Source organism: Petaurus breviceps, unplaced genomic scaffold (assembly GCF_028583685.1).
Source record: "Petaurus breviceps papuanus isolate PSGF00001 unplaced genomic scaffold, PetGlider_PUasm1.0 90808, whole genome shotgun sequence".
Lineage (NCBI taxonomy): Eukaryota > Metazoa > Chordata > Mammalia > Diprotodontia > Petauridae > Petaurus > Petaurus breviceps.
In genome coordinates this window covers 4114850-4130106 of record NW_027187349.1, presented here as the reverse complement: position 1 = coordinate 4130106, position 15257 = coordinate 4114850, and the positions used below count along the sequence as shown (strand labels likewise).

At 39.4% G+C, this 15257-nt stretch overlaps 1 protein-coding gene across 11 annotated transcripts in view; it reads right to left on the bottom strand.

Moving 5' to 3' along the window:
- The window catches only part of MAP3K4 (mitogen-activated protein kinase kinase kinase 4), a 207796-nt gene extending 196956 nt beyond the window's left edge, over positions 1–10840 (bottom strand). For 8 of the 11 annotated variants that reach the window (XM_069070373.1, XM_069070379.1, XM_069070374.1 and 5 more), the window contains exon 1: positions 10648–10835. In XM_069070373.1, the coding sequence (XP_068926474.1) occupies positions 10648–10680 (33 nt within the window). In that variant the 5' untranslated portion in view covers positions 10681–10835. Of the gene's footprint in view, positions 1–10105; positions 10124–10647 lie in introns of those variants that run through there. The other 3 variants (XM_069070389.1, XM_069070387.1, XM_069070377.1) reach the window with 3 other exon arrangements.
- Between the last annotated feature and the right edge of the window lie 4417 nt (positions 10841–15257).

The window sequence follows — 15257 nt, the reverse complement described above, 5'->3', positions numbered from 1 at the left end:
AACACATAAGTTGCTAAGAACTGTTTTCTGAAAAGAAGTTTCTTTAAATTGTATTATTATAGGGAAGCTAGGTAGTGTAGTGGATAGAGCACCGGTCCTAGAATAAGGAGGACCTGAGTTCAAATCCAACCTCAGACATGTGACAGTTACTAACTGTGTGACCTTGGACAAGTCACTTAACCCTAATTGCCTTGCCTTCCCCCCTCCAAGGTGCTTAGCTATTAAGTAATAACATGGTATTAAAATGGTTCCTATATATTAGAGAACAAACAATGACTGAAAGTATTATAAATCCCAGTTTATGTGGCATGATTTTTTGGAGAATGGATGGGAGAGGGAGAGGCTTGAAGCAGGGGGACCTCCTATTGGCAGATTATTGCAATGGTTCAACTTAGCAATGATGAGGACCTGACCTAGAATGGTGGCCATGAGAATGGGGAAGAGAAAGATGTGAAAGATGGTAAGGAATCAGAACTGATGAGACATGGCAACTGTTAACATATAGAGAGATAGTGAGTGAAGAGTTGAGGATGAGGTTGTGAACCTGGGTGATTGGGAGAATGGGGAAAAGGGGAGAAAAGTAGTCAAAAATAGTTAAATAGTTAAAAGAAAATAGTTTTTTAAAAAAGAATTTTTTAAAGCATCTACAATGTGCTAGGCACGTTATAAATATTATTTCATTTAAGCCTCATGACAACCCTGGGAGGCAGATGCTATTATTGTCCCCATTTTATGGTCAAAAAATCTGAAGCAGACAGAGGTTAAGTGACTTGACCAGGACTGCATAGCTAGAAAGTATCTGAAGGCAAATTTGAATTCAAGTCTTCCTAATTCCAGGTCTAATGCTCTATCCATTGCTCTACCTAGCTGGTATTTCTCAACAGAATTAGGAAGTTGGTACCGGGAAAAGGGATTAAGTTCTTTTTGGACATGTTGAGTTTGAAATGCCTATTGAACATTCAGGTGGAGAAGTTCAACAGACTCTTGATGGCCTAGTCTAGCTTAGGAGAGAGATGGGAGCATGTAGATTTGGAAATCATCTGCATAGAGACAGGTACTAATTAAATCCATGGGAGCTGATGAAATCACCAAGAGAGAACGGAGAGAGAAGAGAGAGCCTTGGACAGTGTCCTATAATAACCCTCATGAAGAGTAGTGGTGGGATATGGAGGATGCCTAGATTTAGAGTCTGGGCAAGGGTTTGAATTCTAACTCTGACTTAATACCTAAGTGACCCTCAACCTCAGAGCATAAAGTGAGAAATGGGAATAATAAAATCATAAAACCGGGAATGATAAAACTTGCATTCAATCAGGCATGTTGTGATGAAAGCATTTTGTAATCCTGAAAGCACTATAGAAATGATTGATTGTAATTTGGAGAGTATGTCTAAGAGCACTAACTCTGGAGTAGACAGGCTATGTTTAACTCACTGACTAGCAGTAAGTTAGTGGGTTCAGAAAGCCTCATTGACTTTTGAAGGACTTTCAAGGACGATTTTGTACAATACATATACAATACAAATACAGCCCGAGGTTAATGGGACAGTCTCAAATAATTACTGTGTCAGAAATGTGATCTAAGTTGTAGAAAGGCCACAACTATTGAAAACCTAGAAAAGAAAGTTCTTGCTACCAAAACCCTTTTCACTGTTTTACTTCCACTTCTAATCTAGCCATATATTCAAGCCATTTTGCCAACTAATTGACTGTGGCCCGTGTGCCCCTTTGGTCAAGTTCTTCTCCCCTAGATTTCCAGTTTTTTTTTTTAAGCAATTGGGGTTAAGTAACTTGCTCAAGGTTACACGGCCAGTTATTTCTGGGTATGGTGCTAAGTATTTGAGCCCGGATTTGATCCCAGGTCATCCCGACACTGGGGCCGGTACTCTTACTCGCTGTGCTACCTGGCTGCCCCAAGATTTCCAGTTTTTGCTCTAAGCAGAGTAATCAAAGCAGCAGTACTATTACTTCTGGAAAGGGCATATCAAATGATTGCCTTACATATCAACTTGCTACCTCTGTGATTCCCTAGACAAGATTTCCCTGGTCATATTCCTTTCTATAGTTTGTCTTCTCCTACTAGAATGTAAGTTCCTTGGGGCAGCTAGGTGGCACAGTGAATAGAGTACTGAGTTCAACTATGACCTCAGACACTTGACACTTAACTAGCTGTGTGACCTTGGACAAGTCACTTATTCCCAAGTTCCTTGCCCTCCCCCCTTAAAAAAAAGAATAGAATGTTCTCTTTGAGAACAGGGGCTGTTTATTCTTTACATTTTTATTCCTAGTGCCTAGCATTACTAATATGTAGTATTTAATAAATGCTTTTTCATTCACTCACTTTCATTCATTCATTGCATCATGTTTCTGATAGGGTGTAGTGCCAATGCAACATTTACAGTGCCCACAATCACAATAAAGACTGTGACTATAAGAATTGCATGATGTTTGATCACAAAATATGCCAAACTCTCCAGATAGAGGACGGAATTGAAGCATTTATTTAGACACCAGAAAACCCAACCCTAAAACCAGTAAACTGATTCCATCATAGTACCAAAGATATTCAGAAGCCATAATAACACTGAGAGCCACAGCATCCTTCAGCCTTCCCACAAACCAATATAAGATCAACCTCTACTCACAAGCCTCTCTATATCCTTATTGAGTGTTCTCTCTCTCCCCCAGAGTCTGGCTAGCTCTGACCAGCTTCCTGTGGGCTCTGCTTCCCTTCAGCAAACTCCTCCTACCACAGGCTCCATGTGATTACATTCAGCCTAATAGGGGGCAGAATTTATCTTCACAGCAGGGGAGGTCTTCAAACTCCCCCCTAGGTCTATTTAAGGGACAGGGAAGATTTTCAAATTCCCATTCTCATTACATAGGGGCACTTGAGGAACTGACCTTTTTTAAAAAATTCTTTTTTAATATGACTGTAACAATCATCAGCAAACAAACATTTTGATATACAAAGAAGAACAAGAAAGAGTCTCATACAGAAACTATGTATTCTGTTAGGAATTGAACCTTATAGTGCTTAGAGAAAAGAAATGGATAAAGTGGTAGATGTGGAATTAGAAATACTTGAGTCTGAATCCCACCTTGGACACTTACTATGTGTGACCCTGGGCAAGTTACTTAATCTCCTTCAATCTCAGTTTCCTTATCTATAAAATGGGGATAATAATAGGACCTACCTCATAGGGTTGTCTTGAGATGTAAAGTGCTTGGAAAACCTTAAAGCACTCTATAAATATTAGCTATTATTATTGCTATGATGATGGTGATTATTTCCCAACAGGAAGTTCTTCTTTTCCATTATACCCTATGCCCAAATTGATCTGTTAGGAAGGGTCCTATATCCTGTATCTTAAATACTAGCTTATAGTGAAAGAAAGGCTAATATTTGCTTAAAGATGGGTAGAAATCGGGTTGGAGGCTCATGGAAGAGTGTGATTGAAGTCATGTGTGGCACTACAAGGGTATTTCATGCTTCTATAAATGGGACTATCATGCTACCATGCTACACTGACACTCACAGCTTACAATTCATGCAGCTGTTCCCTGAGCCTGTCAGCAACTTGAAATTGGACAGGAGGAGCCCATGCTTTCTTGTAACATTACAGTACTGTTACATCTAGAGCTCTCAAATACTCGCTGAGATTGATGGACAAAGTTCATACACCCAATGCTGTCTCAAAAAGTTAACATCACAGACTTATTTGAACTGGAAGGTTGGCTCCTAGCTTCTGGGGAGGTGCCAAACATAGACACAGAATATAAAAAAAATCTAAGAAAGGAGAATGCAGATATCACCATTTCTAGCTGCAAAATGCAGCTTCCTTGGCTGTCTTCACATGGGTCAGTGTATCTGGAGAGATGTACCCCCATCAAGGAAATCTCCCAGGAGTCTCAAATATTGCAGCTGGGCCTTCTCCTGACACCATGTTTACTTGGCCAAATCTGCTCCAAATTGCTTCACAATTATGACCAACCTAATTAACTATTAGCAACAGGTACTGTTCCTCTCCCTCCTTAAATCTTTCAACTAAACACTACACCCACACACTCATAATGATGAAACAATGAAGCTTAACTAATGGCTGGCTCTGCTGCATTCCATAGCCCTAGTGTTGACTGAATTAGCTGCTTAGGGGCTCCACATCTCACTCTAGCCATGGTCCTGACAATACTTGAAGACAACACTTCTAAAGTCCTTTCTTTGCATGTCCCACTGCCATATGCACCATACCATAGCGGTCTAAACAAGTCAATGGGATTTCTTGAGCACCTAACCTAGGAAATAATCCATAGACAGGGAAAATAGACTTTCCTCTATCTGTAAAATGGGTCAGTTAATTTATACATGCAATTCACCTTGAACTCTTGGGATTCTAGGGAGGGAGATAGGTGGTATAAGGTCAGAAGCTATGAAACAGATGCCAAAATATCTGGATATGAGTGAAAATATTTAGTCAATCACCCAAACAATCTAGATATAGGGCACTAGCCATCTCTGTGTTTCTAAATATGAAAATGTTGGGCATCATGTGAATATTCATGCTGCAGTAAGCAGGAATAAAATTAGAATCTGATTCATTCTAGAGGTATCATGGCATCATAAAAATTTCACTGGACTGGGAATTAGGAGACTTGGGTTTGAGTTGTGACTTTGCTATTTACTAGTTATATGACCTTGACTTTGGCAAGACACTTTACTCCTGTAAAATTTTCCCTCATGTATAGAATAATAGAATTAAACTTGATGGCAGCTCAGATCCTGTCCAGTTCCGTGATTCTATGTCTATGAATATTCTTGAGTGAATAAGAAAAAAAATCAAAGCATTCAAACTGCGCCCCCCCCTACTAACTAAAGAGTTAAAAAATAAATTGGTGCTTATGCATTAGTCTATCATCAGACAGGGGTAATTTCCTCTTGGCAATTGTACCAAAAAAACAAGGTTGAAAGCCCATCTTACTTATGTACAATATTTCCTTCTGAGTAGAAGCCAACACTCTTGCCAACACTCAACGCTCTCTTGGCTTTATTGATCAGTCACTGGCATTTCCTCTCTATAGTTGCATAACCTTAATGCACCACTTTATTTTAATTCACTGGGAGAAGTGAGATCTCTGTTTTAGTTTAGATCTGGGACATTTTGTATTCCTTCTCCTTTTTGTTCCACAACAACTTTCAATGGAGTGAATAATTAGGGACAAATTTGGAGCACTATTAAAGAGTATCAAGATAGACCTTAAGTTTGACTCACAGCTCATTAGGTTATACAAAGGAAAAAAAAGACAAAAACCTCTTTTAAAAGTGCTATAAATAAAATATTCGGCTTTATCCCAGTACATTTTTGAACATTATTTTAAAATTGGAGGCAGGCTGACAAAGTGGGTAGAGCTTAGAGTCAGATAGACTTAGATTTTAATATGGTTCCTACATTTATTAGTTGTGTAACTTTGAGCAAATCACTTAAAATCTTTAAGTATCGCAGGCAATTTAATCATAGATGGTTGTTTAAACTGTTCTGTTGGTTGGAGTTCTCACACTGGGAATTCCACACAACAGCAAAATCACAGACACTTTGGGTATTTTAAAATTAAGATGATTTGAAGGAGTGCTGCTATTTTCCCCTGAAAAAAATGCAAGCTTTTTTTTTTTTTTGCTTTTTGGAGGGGCACTTGGGGTTAAGTGACTTGCCCAAGGTCACATGGCCAGTTTTTGTGCTAAGTGTCTGAGGCCAAGTTTGAACTCAGGTCCTCCTGACTTCAGGGCCAGTGCTCTATTCACTATGTCACCTAATCACCTCTCCTATTAATTCTTTAACTATGGATTCCAGGGCTTTGGGGTCCCCAGCACTGGTACATTCCATTTTGTCACCAAATGCATTTTCAAAATGGCTTTAATGTTTAAGGGTATAATCTATGATCAAGAAATAGAGCACAACTAACTGGACCAACTGGGCCATAACCTTGGCCCCCATTGGCATCATTCTCTAATTGACTGAGTGGTCTGTTAAGGCTCCACAGAGCATTATACAAATATGTGCAAAAGGTGACAAGTTTGGTTAAAAGCCGTTTACAACTTGTTATCACATTTTTTACTTTGATGTACTTCTTCATATCTACATAGTTTAAAGTGAAGGTATATCTTGCTTTGTAGAACAGATATTTGCCTCTAAAATACAAGGTGCCCTAAAAATCTTAGTGCAAGTCTATGATCTATCGCTTCAGAACTGCACTAAGACTGGGGATACCCTATACATGTACATATTTTTATAAATTGCATAATATGTTCAGAGGCCTAGAATAGAGGGTTCTTTACTTTTTTTGTGTTATGGACTCCTTTGTCAAACTGATGAAGTCTATAGACTTTTTCAGAATACTGTTTAAAATGCATAATATAAAATGCATAGGATTACAAAGGAAACCAATTATGTTGAAATGCAGTTATCAAGATATTTTTATAAAACAAGCTCCTAGACCTAGGTTAAGTTTAGAGGAGTCCTGTGGTAGCTCCGAAGTCTCTGCAATGTAAATCAAGCTTGTTTTTCATAACTGCATGCTTTCTCACATGGGATTTTCTTAATGCACTACAAAGCTGCTCACTTAATAATGCTCCATTGTTCTTCCTTTAAAACAGTATTAATGGTCCATCACTACAAAGTAATCTTAGAGTCAAAACAAAATAAACAAAAAAGTGCCTATAGCTCAATTACCATGAGTGATTTTAAAATAACCTCAAATAAATTTATAGCCAGACCTAGAAGGTAGAGAGAGAAAAAAAACAAAACTATATCCATCTTTTGTTATGAAAAACAATACTAGCATACCATTTTAAGTCAAAAGCATTAGAGAGAATATCATTGTTGAATAAAAGTAAAAATGCATATATATTTTAAAAAACATGGTTCATAGTTTTCTTTTTGGATTCATCTTTCTCATTTTACATTTATTACAAGCACCCAGGATTGTAACTTTGATAGGAAAAGCAGGTCTTTAATCAGGGTGCAAAAATTTACTATAAGTAGTTTGGCAGAGTAGAAACAACTAAGCTTAACAAGAATAATTCATTTAAGTAGGAAACTACCAGATTTTATACGTTCTTCCCTTGACCCTCCCCAAACCAAGTAGATTCTTCCCCACCCAGACTATGGCCTGTTCTGCCCCACACTCCCTTAATGCCACTCATCCCAAGCATAGTTTGTACCTCTTGCCCTTGCTACAAAAATGGCTAACTGTGCCAATCTATATACCCCATGAAAACAAAGGAAGATAATTTCATCTGGCAGTTGCAAATAGCTCCCCAAGCTTCAGTAGCATAAAATTTCACAAAGACTTTTGGGATACCCTGTATTAGTTTGTATTCACCTATGCTTTTGAAAAATGGGTATTCTGTCTTTTCCCTGTATTTTGGTCCTGCCCCTCCCATTTCCTCTTAAAACCTGCAATAATATTCTAAAGTATAAGAAGTAAAGTGGGAAGAAAAATAGATAGTGAGACATTTTGTGAAGAAAGACAACATATCACAATTGTTGCATTCCAGACCGTATGCCTGATTCAAAATTAAAAACAAAAGATGGCCAATGTAGAAAAAAAAAAGGATATTTTATATCTTTCAGTTCTATGCCCTGTAGGGTATTTTCCTACTTTAATGGTTCACCATGACATATACAAGGACATGGCCCTGAATTCTTGAAGGCCCTGTGTGTCAGCAAAGGCCAAGCTTTGGCAAGCCCTAACAACCTGGAAAGACTCTGAATACCAGCCAAGTGACAAAGTGTTATCCTAGCTAAGTTCAGAGAGGCTCATCACCGGAAGATTTGTTATTTTTGGCTAAAGTGACTCATGAAGCCATCTACTATGGTATCAAAGGATTTGCCATCCATATTTAATTCAGAGAGGATCCACACTGGTAAAAATCACAGATCTTTAAAAAGTACAAAAATAAACAGGTCTATTATTGCGGCATATTCCTCTATTAACAATGTTTACTGGTTCCATTTTTAATTTAGGATGGTGATGGTGTCTGTGAATAAAAAATTTTATACAAATGGAGTGTTCAGTGCAAGAAAAAATCGATATATTGTGATGCCCAGGAAAACGGATTTGGAGTCAGAAAACCTGATTTCAAACCCTGGCTCTGGGGGCAGCTAGGTGACACAGTGAATAGAGCACCTTTCCAGGAGTCAGGAGGACCTGAGTTCAAATCCAGACTCAGACACTTGACACTTACTAGCCATGTGACCTTGGGCAAGTCACTTAACCCCAATTGCCCTGCCCTTCCCTCTCCAAAAAGGAAAAAAAAATGTTGGCTCTGCTTTTTACTACATGTATGTTTGGGCACATAATATAACTTCTCCAGGCCTCAGTTTACTCATCTGTATAAAAAGGGGGTTGAATTAGATGACCTTGGAGGTCCTTTCCAGCTTTAAATCTATGATAATATTTTCCTGTAAATAAATGGAGAACTCAGGAAGAAATAGGAAGATTTGGGGGCTTATACAGTATAGAATCAAAGTGGCTAGCTATGAGAGGGTTATTCAGTTAATCAGTGGGTAGCAGTGATAGGAGTATGGTCCTAGAGTCAGCTAAAATGCATTCCTTCTTATTAGTTCTCCATTGATAGTAAAGAACTCTGATGGTTTTTGCACTTTAGTCAAACGCCACTCTTTTCTGTAGGTATGCCTTACTTTAAACAAACCTGAATATAGCCAGAGTTAAGTATTTATTTACTTAAGTAATAAAAGTTTTTCTAAGATTCTTTTATATAAACCCTAACGGATTGTAACTATCTTTCATTTATAAAATTTGTTGTACTTATAGTTTCTCAGGGAAACCTCTAGTACAGGGGTGGGGAACCTGCGACCTCAAGGCCACATATGGCCCTCTAGGTCCTCAAGTGCAGCCCTTTGTTTTATTTTGTTATTGTTGTTTTGCCTTTTTTTTTGGAGGGGGGAGGGCAGGGCAATTGGGGTTAAGTGACTTGCCCAAGGTCACATGGCTAATAAGTGTGTGTCAAGTGTCTAAGGATGGATTTGAACTCAGGTCCTCCTGATTCCGGGACCGGTGCTCTATTCACTCCGCCACCTACCCATCCCAAGTGCAGTCCTTTGACCAAATCCAAGCTTCACAGAACAAATCCCCTTAATAAAAGTATTTGTTCTGTGAAACATGGACTCAGCCAAAAAGGCCACATCCAAAGACCTAGAGAAGGCCACATATGGCCTAGAGGCTACAAGTTCCCCTCCTCTATATCTAGTACATAAACAAATGGACATATCACAACTTCTGTGAACCTCAGTTTCTTCACCTGTAAAATGGGCATAATAACTATGACTTCCTAACCTCATGGGTTCATTGTGAGTCTCAAAAGATATGAATGTAAAACATTTTGCAGATCTTAAAGCACTATATAAAGGTCAGTTATCATTATCATCATAAATTTCAGTTTGCCTAAGTTTAACTAAGCAATTAAATTGAACCTTCCTATTGATAATGGATAGAGAGCTGTTCTTGGAGCCAGAAAGACTTGAATTCAAATCCTGCCTCTGGCACATACTAGCTATGTGACCCTAGGGAGTCATTTAACCTCTCACTACACTAGAGGTGTGAAACACAACAACCACAAGCTGCCTTCAGCATTTCCTTGCAGCCTGATCCAGATGAAAATGTAATTGGGAAATGTTTAGCAAAATAAATAAAAATTCAACCTAGGAGATGTTAATTTGTGGTTTTCTATGTTAACGCACAACCACCAGGGATCTATCCCTATCGAGTTTGACATTGGTAGCATAGGTAATGAATTCTCTAATTTGTAGAGAGGGGGGTGGCCTGCATTGATAGAAGGAGTTTCTTGTGTAAATTAAATCACAGGTCCATTCCCTATCTTTATTTTCCTGGCCTGCTAATCACCACCTACTACAATTCTAATAAGGTTCCATGTAGAACGAGTCCTAAAAGATGTCGGTGTTCTGTACTGGTATGATATATGAGACAGGGAAAAAAGAGCCCTAGAGATGTCTTCTGGGGTGAATGCACAGTCCTCCAAAATATAACCTACTCTGCCATTCAGTAACTTATTAACACATTATTCGTACCATCAACACTGGCTGCCGTCTGCAGTCCTCCTGATCTCTATCTTGCTACTGGACCCAGATGGCTCTGGAGGAGAAATCGAGGCTGGTGATTCTGCACAGCCCTCCCTCACTTAAATCCAATTCACTTGCAAGTTGTGGCATCATCTTCCCGATGTCATGGTCTTCTTTGAGAACAAAGAATAAACAACAACAACCACCACCAATCAACACTACCAGAGAAGGTGAAAAATCAGTCATGCAACCACCTGGTTTGCCTACAAATGCCCAAATAACTAGTTCCTCTTCTTCCTTTCTCCTCAAAGCTGATTAATCTGTTTGACTCAATCAGCCAGCTGGCTTTGCTAATTTAGAGACAGATTTGAGATGCTTTATCCATCAAGTGCACATTTAGACAAATGTTAACAGTAACTCCGTAATGTAATCAAAGAGGAAGAAAGATAAATAGAGAATAAGCAAGAAGCATGCAGCCATCTCATTGAAAGCAGGACAGAGTGGTCCCCAGTGGTGGGAGCCTAGCAACAGCAGGGCAGCATCTTCCCTACCTCAGGCTCCTTCCCCAGCCTCTTTCTTTTCATCTGTTCTCCAGTTCAGGGTGGGATGATTCCCAGGGAATGACAAAGAACAGGCCAACCCAGAGAACAGTCAAGGACCTGACTTCCACATCAGGAAACCAAGGGAAGTATTAGGTTCCATGGCTTGTGTTCTGACTGAAAGGTCGTTGCAGAGTTCCTGTGACTTTGCAGGAATGCAGGCAGCTGCTCCCTTGGCCTGAATTACCCATTTTTCCAGAGAAGCTTCCGCCTCTCTGTCAAAAGCATGAATTTTAAATAGCAGCTGGCAACTTGCCCCAGTGGCCAGTCCCCACCCAGCCCTTCCTAATTGTTTTGGTGGTTATTTTCTTGGCTTTGTTTGCTTCTTTGTTTTGGATTTTAAGGAAAGCTAACCAACCTGCTTACAGAAGCCAGGCAAGATAAACTGTGGCAGGTCTGAACAATTTTTGTGGAAAGGCAGGACTGCCATGAGTCGAATAGACACCAAGGCCTAGCTTCAGAAGAGGGGTGACTTGCTGCCCCCTTTTGGACCTCATTGGTATGACCTCCATGGAAAGGGTTGCAATTATGTTTAGGAATGGTTTTCTTTAACAAAGCCCTGGGATTTGGGGTTCATCCCAATTCTTTTTGCACTGGAGAGACACTGCTTGAAGGCACAAGTGTCACTACACAGATTAAACAATTGTCAAGTTAGAAGGGGCCACAGAGTCAAAATCACTTATTTTACAGATGGAGAAACCGAGGCCCAGAGAAGTTAAATAACTTGGCCAGTGTTACATAGGTAACAAGTGAGAGAGAGTGAGGATCTGACCCTAATTCTTTTTCTTCTTCAAATTCAATATGCTTTGCCCCACTCAGGGATCAGGTAATTCTCTCCCATTAAAGAGCAAGCAGAATTGGGTCTTTCTTCTTTTCCTTTTCCTTTCCCTTTCCTTCTCCTTCTCTCTTGTCTCCTTCTCTCTCTCCCTCTCCCATTCCCACTCCCTTTCTCCCTCTCTTTCTCTTATTCCTTCTCTACCTCCCTGTCTTCTCCTCCCCTCATCTCCCCTCTCCCCCTCTCCTCTCTCCTCTACTCCCCTCCCTTCCTTCCTTTTTCATTATTTACAGGCCTTGGGAAAGTAAAGGAATTCACACTATTTATTCTGTAGGCAATTCTATTACTAGATTTTTTTTACCTTTGTATTTAAACATGTATTTAATGTACAACATATGAACGAGACTGGGAAAAAATGGCATTCAATGCAACAAGTACTTATTGGACACCTATTATGTACTTAATCCTGTAACTAGGCATTGGGGTGAAACATAGGAAAAAAATTATATGGCATAGACCCTGTCCTCAGAGGGCTTACAATAAGTCCATAGGGGGCTTATCTCCATTGTTTCTAGGAGGAAATTAAAAAATCTTTAACCTGATATTTAAAATCTTCAATAATATGGCTCCTATGTAACTTTACAGACTATTTCATATTACTCTACTTTATGTATTTTCTAGTCCAGTTAAACTAACTTTCTAGTTGTTCCCCAGATACAATGCTGATCTCTTACCTATATACCTTTGTGCAATCCATCCCCAATCCCTGGGAGGCACATCCTTCTCATCTTTGCATCTGGCTTCCTTTGAGGCTCAGGTCAGGTTGTGAGAGAAGCCTTTCCCAAGCCACATAGATATTAATTAGAGTTCTTTCCCTCTTATAACATATATACTTCATAACTACATTATACTTTTACTTATAGTTGTACATGTATCCTATAGGTAGAATGTAAGCTCTATGAAGGTAGGGACAGCTTCAGAGCCTTGTACATGGTAGGCACTTAGTAAATATTTGTCAAATCCAACCAATCAACAGATATTTTTAAAGTACCTACTATATGTTGTACTAGGTACTGTGGATACAAAGAACAGAAAAATACCTACTTGAAAAGAGTTTACATTATTGAATTGAACAATAAAAGATACTATATAGAATCATAGAATCAAAAATTTAGAGCTGGAAGGGACCTAAGAGGTTGCTGACTCATAGCTCTCATTTTTTAGATGACAAAACTGAAGAAATATAGAAGTGAAATTACTTTCCCAGTCACCTACTAGCAAGTGTCTGGGTTGGAATTCCAACTGAGGTCTTCCTAACTTCAAGCCCAGCAGGGTTTACCATGCTATCTCACATCATGTTGTCATATGACAGTGTTGGCAGAACCCATCCATGGAGCCTGCCTCACGCCAGTGGCTGAAGATTCTGTCGATAGCTCCAAATTTCTTTGCGACAATGACTTCCTTTCAGAGACTGTCCCCAAGATTTTGTGGAGGGAAAAAGCACCATTTCCTCTTTGACTGTGGAATGCCAGGCTGGTCTGTCAACTCTCTTCCCAGCATCCCACAGCCATGCCTCATGTGTATTATGTCTTCTGCCTGTTCTGTGTGGCAAACAGCACCTCCTTACCTAGATCTTGCTGTCATCTCTCCTCCACAAATGTCCAGAGGAGCTGGGATACAGCAGATATAGATTTTACACTGTTCTCCTGGCTGTTAGGACTTGTTTAGTTAATCATCAAGCATTCAGTGGTTTTAAATTTCCATAGGGAGTGCAGAGGAGATTGCTCAAGAAGGTTCTGTGTGCCTGGTGTCTGGTAAGTCCAAGTCTCAAGGCCACCAAGTAGAACATAACCCTTGCTCTGTAAATTTTTAGTTTGGTTAGGCTGTAGTGGTAGGTGTTTGGTTGAATTATCACTGTTCCACTAGTTGGACAAATTATTGCACTGGGTTTCCAGGGACGGAAAGTGATTTACATAGTGTTGGTGAAGACTTATAGACCATGTTGTTCAGTCATTTCAGTTGTGTTTATCTCTTCATGACTCAATTTGGAGTTTTCTTGGCAAAGATACTGGAGTGGTTTGCTATTTCCTTCTCCTGATTTACAGATTAGGAAAGAGAGGCAAACAGGGCTAAGTGACCTACACAGGGTCATAGAACTAACTATTAAGGGCTTGAGGCCAGATTTGAACTCAGGTCTTCCTGACTCCATGCCGTATGTTCTCTCCGCCGTTCCATGTAGCTGCCCATTTTAGGCCATTGCTGCTCCCTTCTTATGGGAAGGTATAAAAAGTACAGATCAGCCTAGTTTTACTGAACACAGAAGTCATTCAGTCCCAATGCTATGTTCTTCCTGTCAGCATCCCAAAGAACAAGATGGCTTTCTTGGTTCTGTTTTCTATCTGTCTTCTTGTCAACATATTTTTTTTCACTGATTTGCTAAAGTGCCAACTTTCGTTTGTTTTTTGAATTTTCTATTTCTTTTTTTTTTTTTTTGGAGGGGGGAAGGCAGGACAATTGGGGTTAAGCCCAAGGTCATATAGCTAGTAAGTGTTAAGTGTCTGAGGTCAGATTTTGAACTCAGGTCTTCCTGACTCCAGGGCTGGTGCTCTATTCACTGTGCCACTTAGCCACCCCAAAGAGATTTTTTTTTTTGCTTTTTGGAGGGGGAAGGTAGGGCAGTTAGGGTTAAGTGACTTGCCCAAGGTCACATGGCTAGTAAGTGTTAAGTGTCTGAGGTCAGATTTGAACTCAGGTCCTTCTGACTTCAGGGCTGTTGTTCTATTCACTGCACTACCTAGCCGCCCCTGAATTTTCTATTTCAATATAAATATGAGAGGCAGTGTAATAGAATGGACAGAATGCTGACCTTCAAAACAGTAAGAGCTGGGTTCAAGAACTGCTTCTGACACCTGCTGACTGTGTGATCCTGGACAACTAACTTGACCTCTCAATGTTCTCTGAAGCTCTCTAAGAATATCAGCTGCAGAAGAAGCATGGATTTGTGTTGGTAGAATGAGTTTTCTCATTGAGGGAATTCCCTATACCAAGTAGTCCCTAACCTATCCTCAATTATAAACAAATGCAAATATTCCAGTATTCCGTTATTCAGAACAGAAAAGAAGATTGCATGTGAAACCATAAACTTTTGCTTACATACAGTTTGCATTTAAAAATATCTACATCTCAAATTTAACAGAATAGGTAGTGAGAAAGGGGAACATACATTTATTTAGCACCATGTGTTCCAGGTACTGTGTTAAGCACTTTACAAATATCTCCTTTGATCCTCTGAAAAATTCCGGGAGGTAAGAGCTGTCATCATCCCCATTTTACAGTTGAGAAAATTGAGGCATACAGAAATTAAATAATTTGCCCAGTGTTGTAAATATCCGAAGCTAGATGTAAATTCAGGTCTTTCTAATTTCAGGCCCAGAGTTCTACCCACTTATGCTACCTCTATCCGGTTTGTGTCCTCTTGTGAACTTTTAGTTTTGTTTGTTTTTATTTTCTGGAACTGTTTTTAGATTTCTTTTGCTGACACCTTTGGCTGTCTTTGAGGTTTTGGTTAAACTAATTGCTATTATCCAACAGCACCAAATAAAACTTTAGATTGATCTTTGATTCACTCTACAGCAAATATTTAAGTTCTCACTACATATGCTAATGCTATGGTAAGACAAGTCATAAGTCAAAGACTATTAATGATATTTACAATCTGGGAAAATGGATAGCTTCTCAGAAATCTGAAGGTTTTAGCTTTCAGGGTTCTTGAAAACAGGCTTTTGTA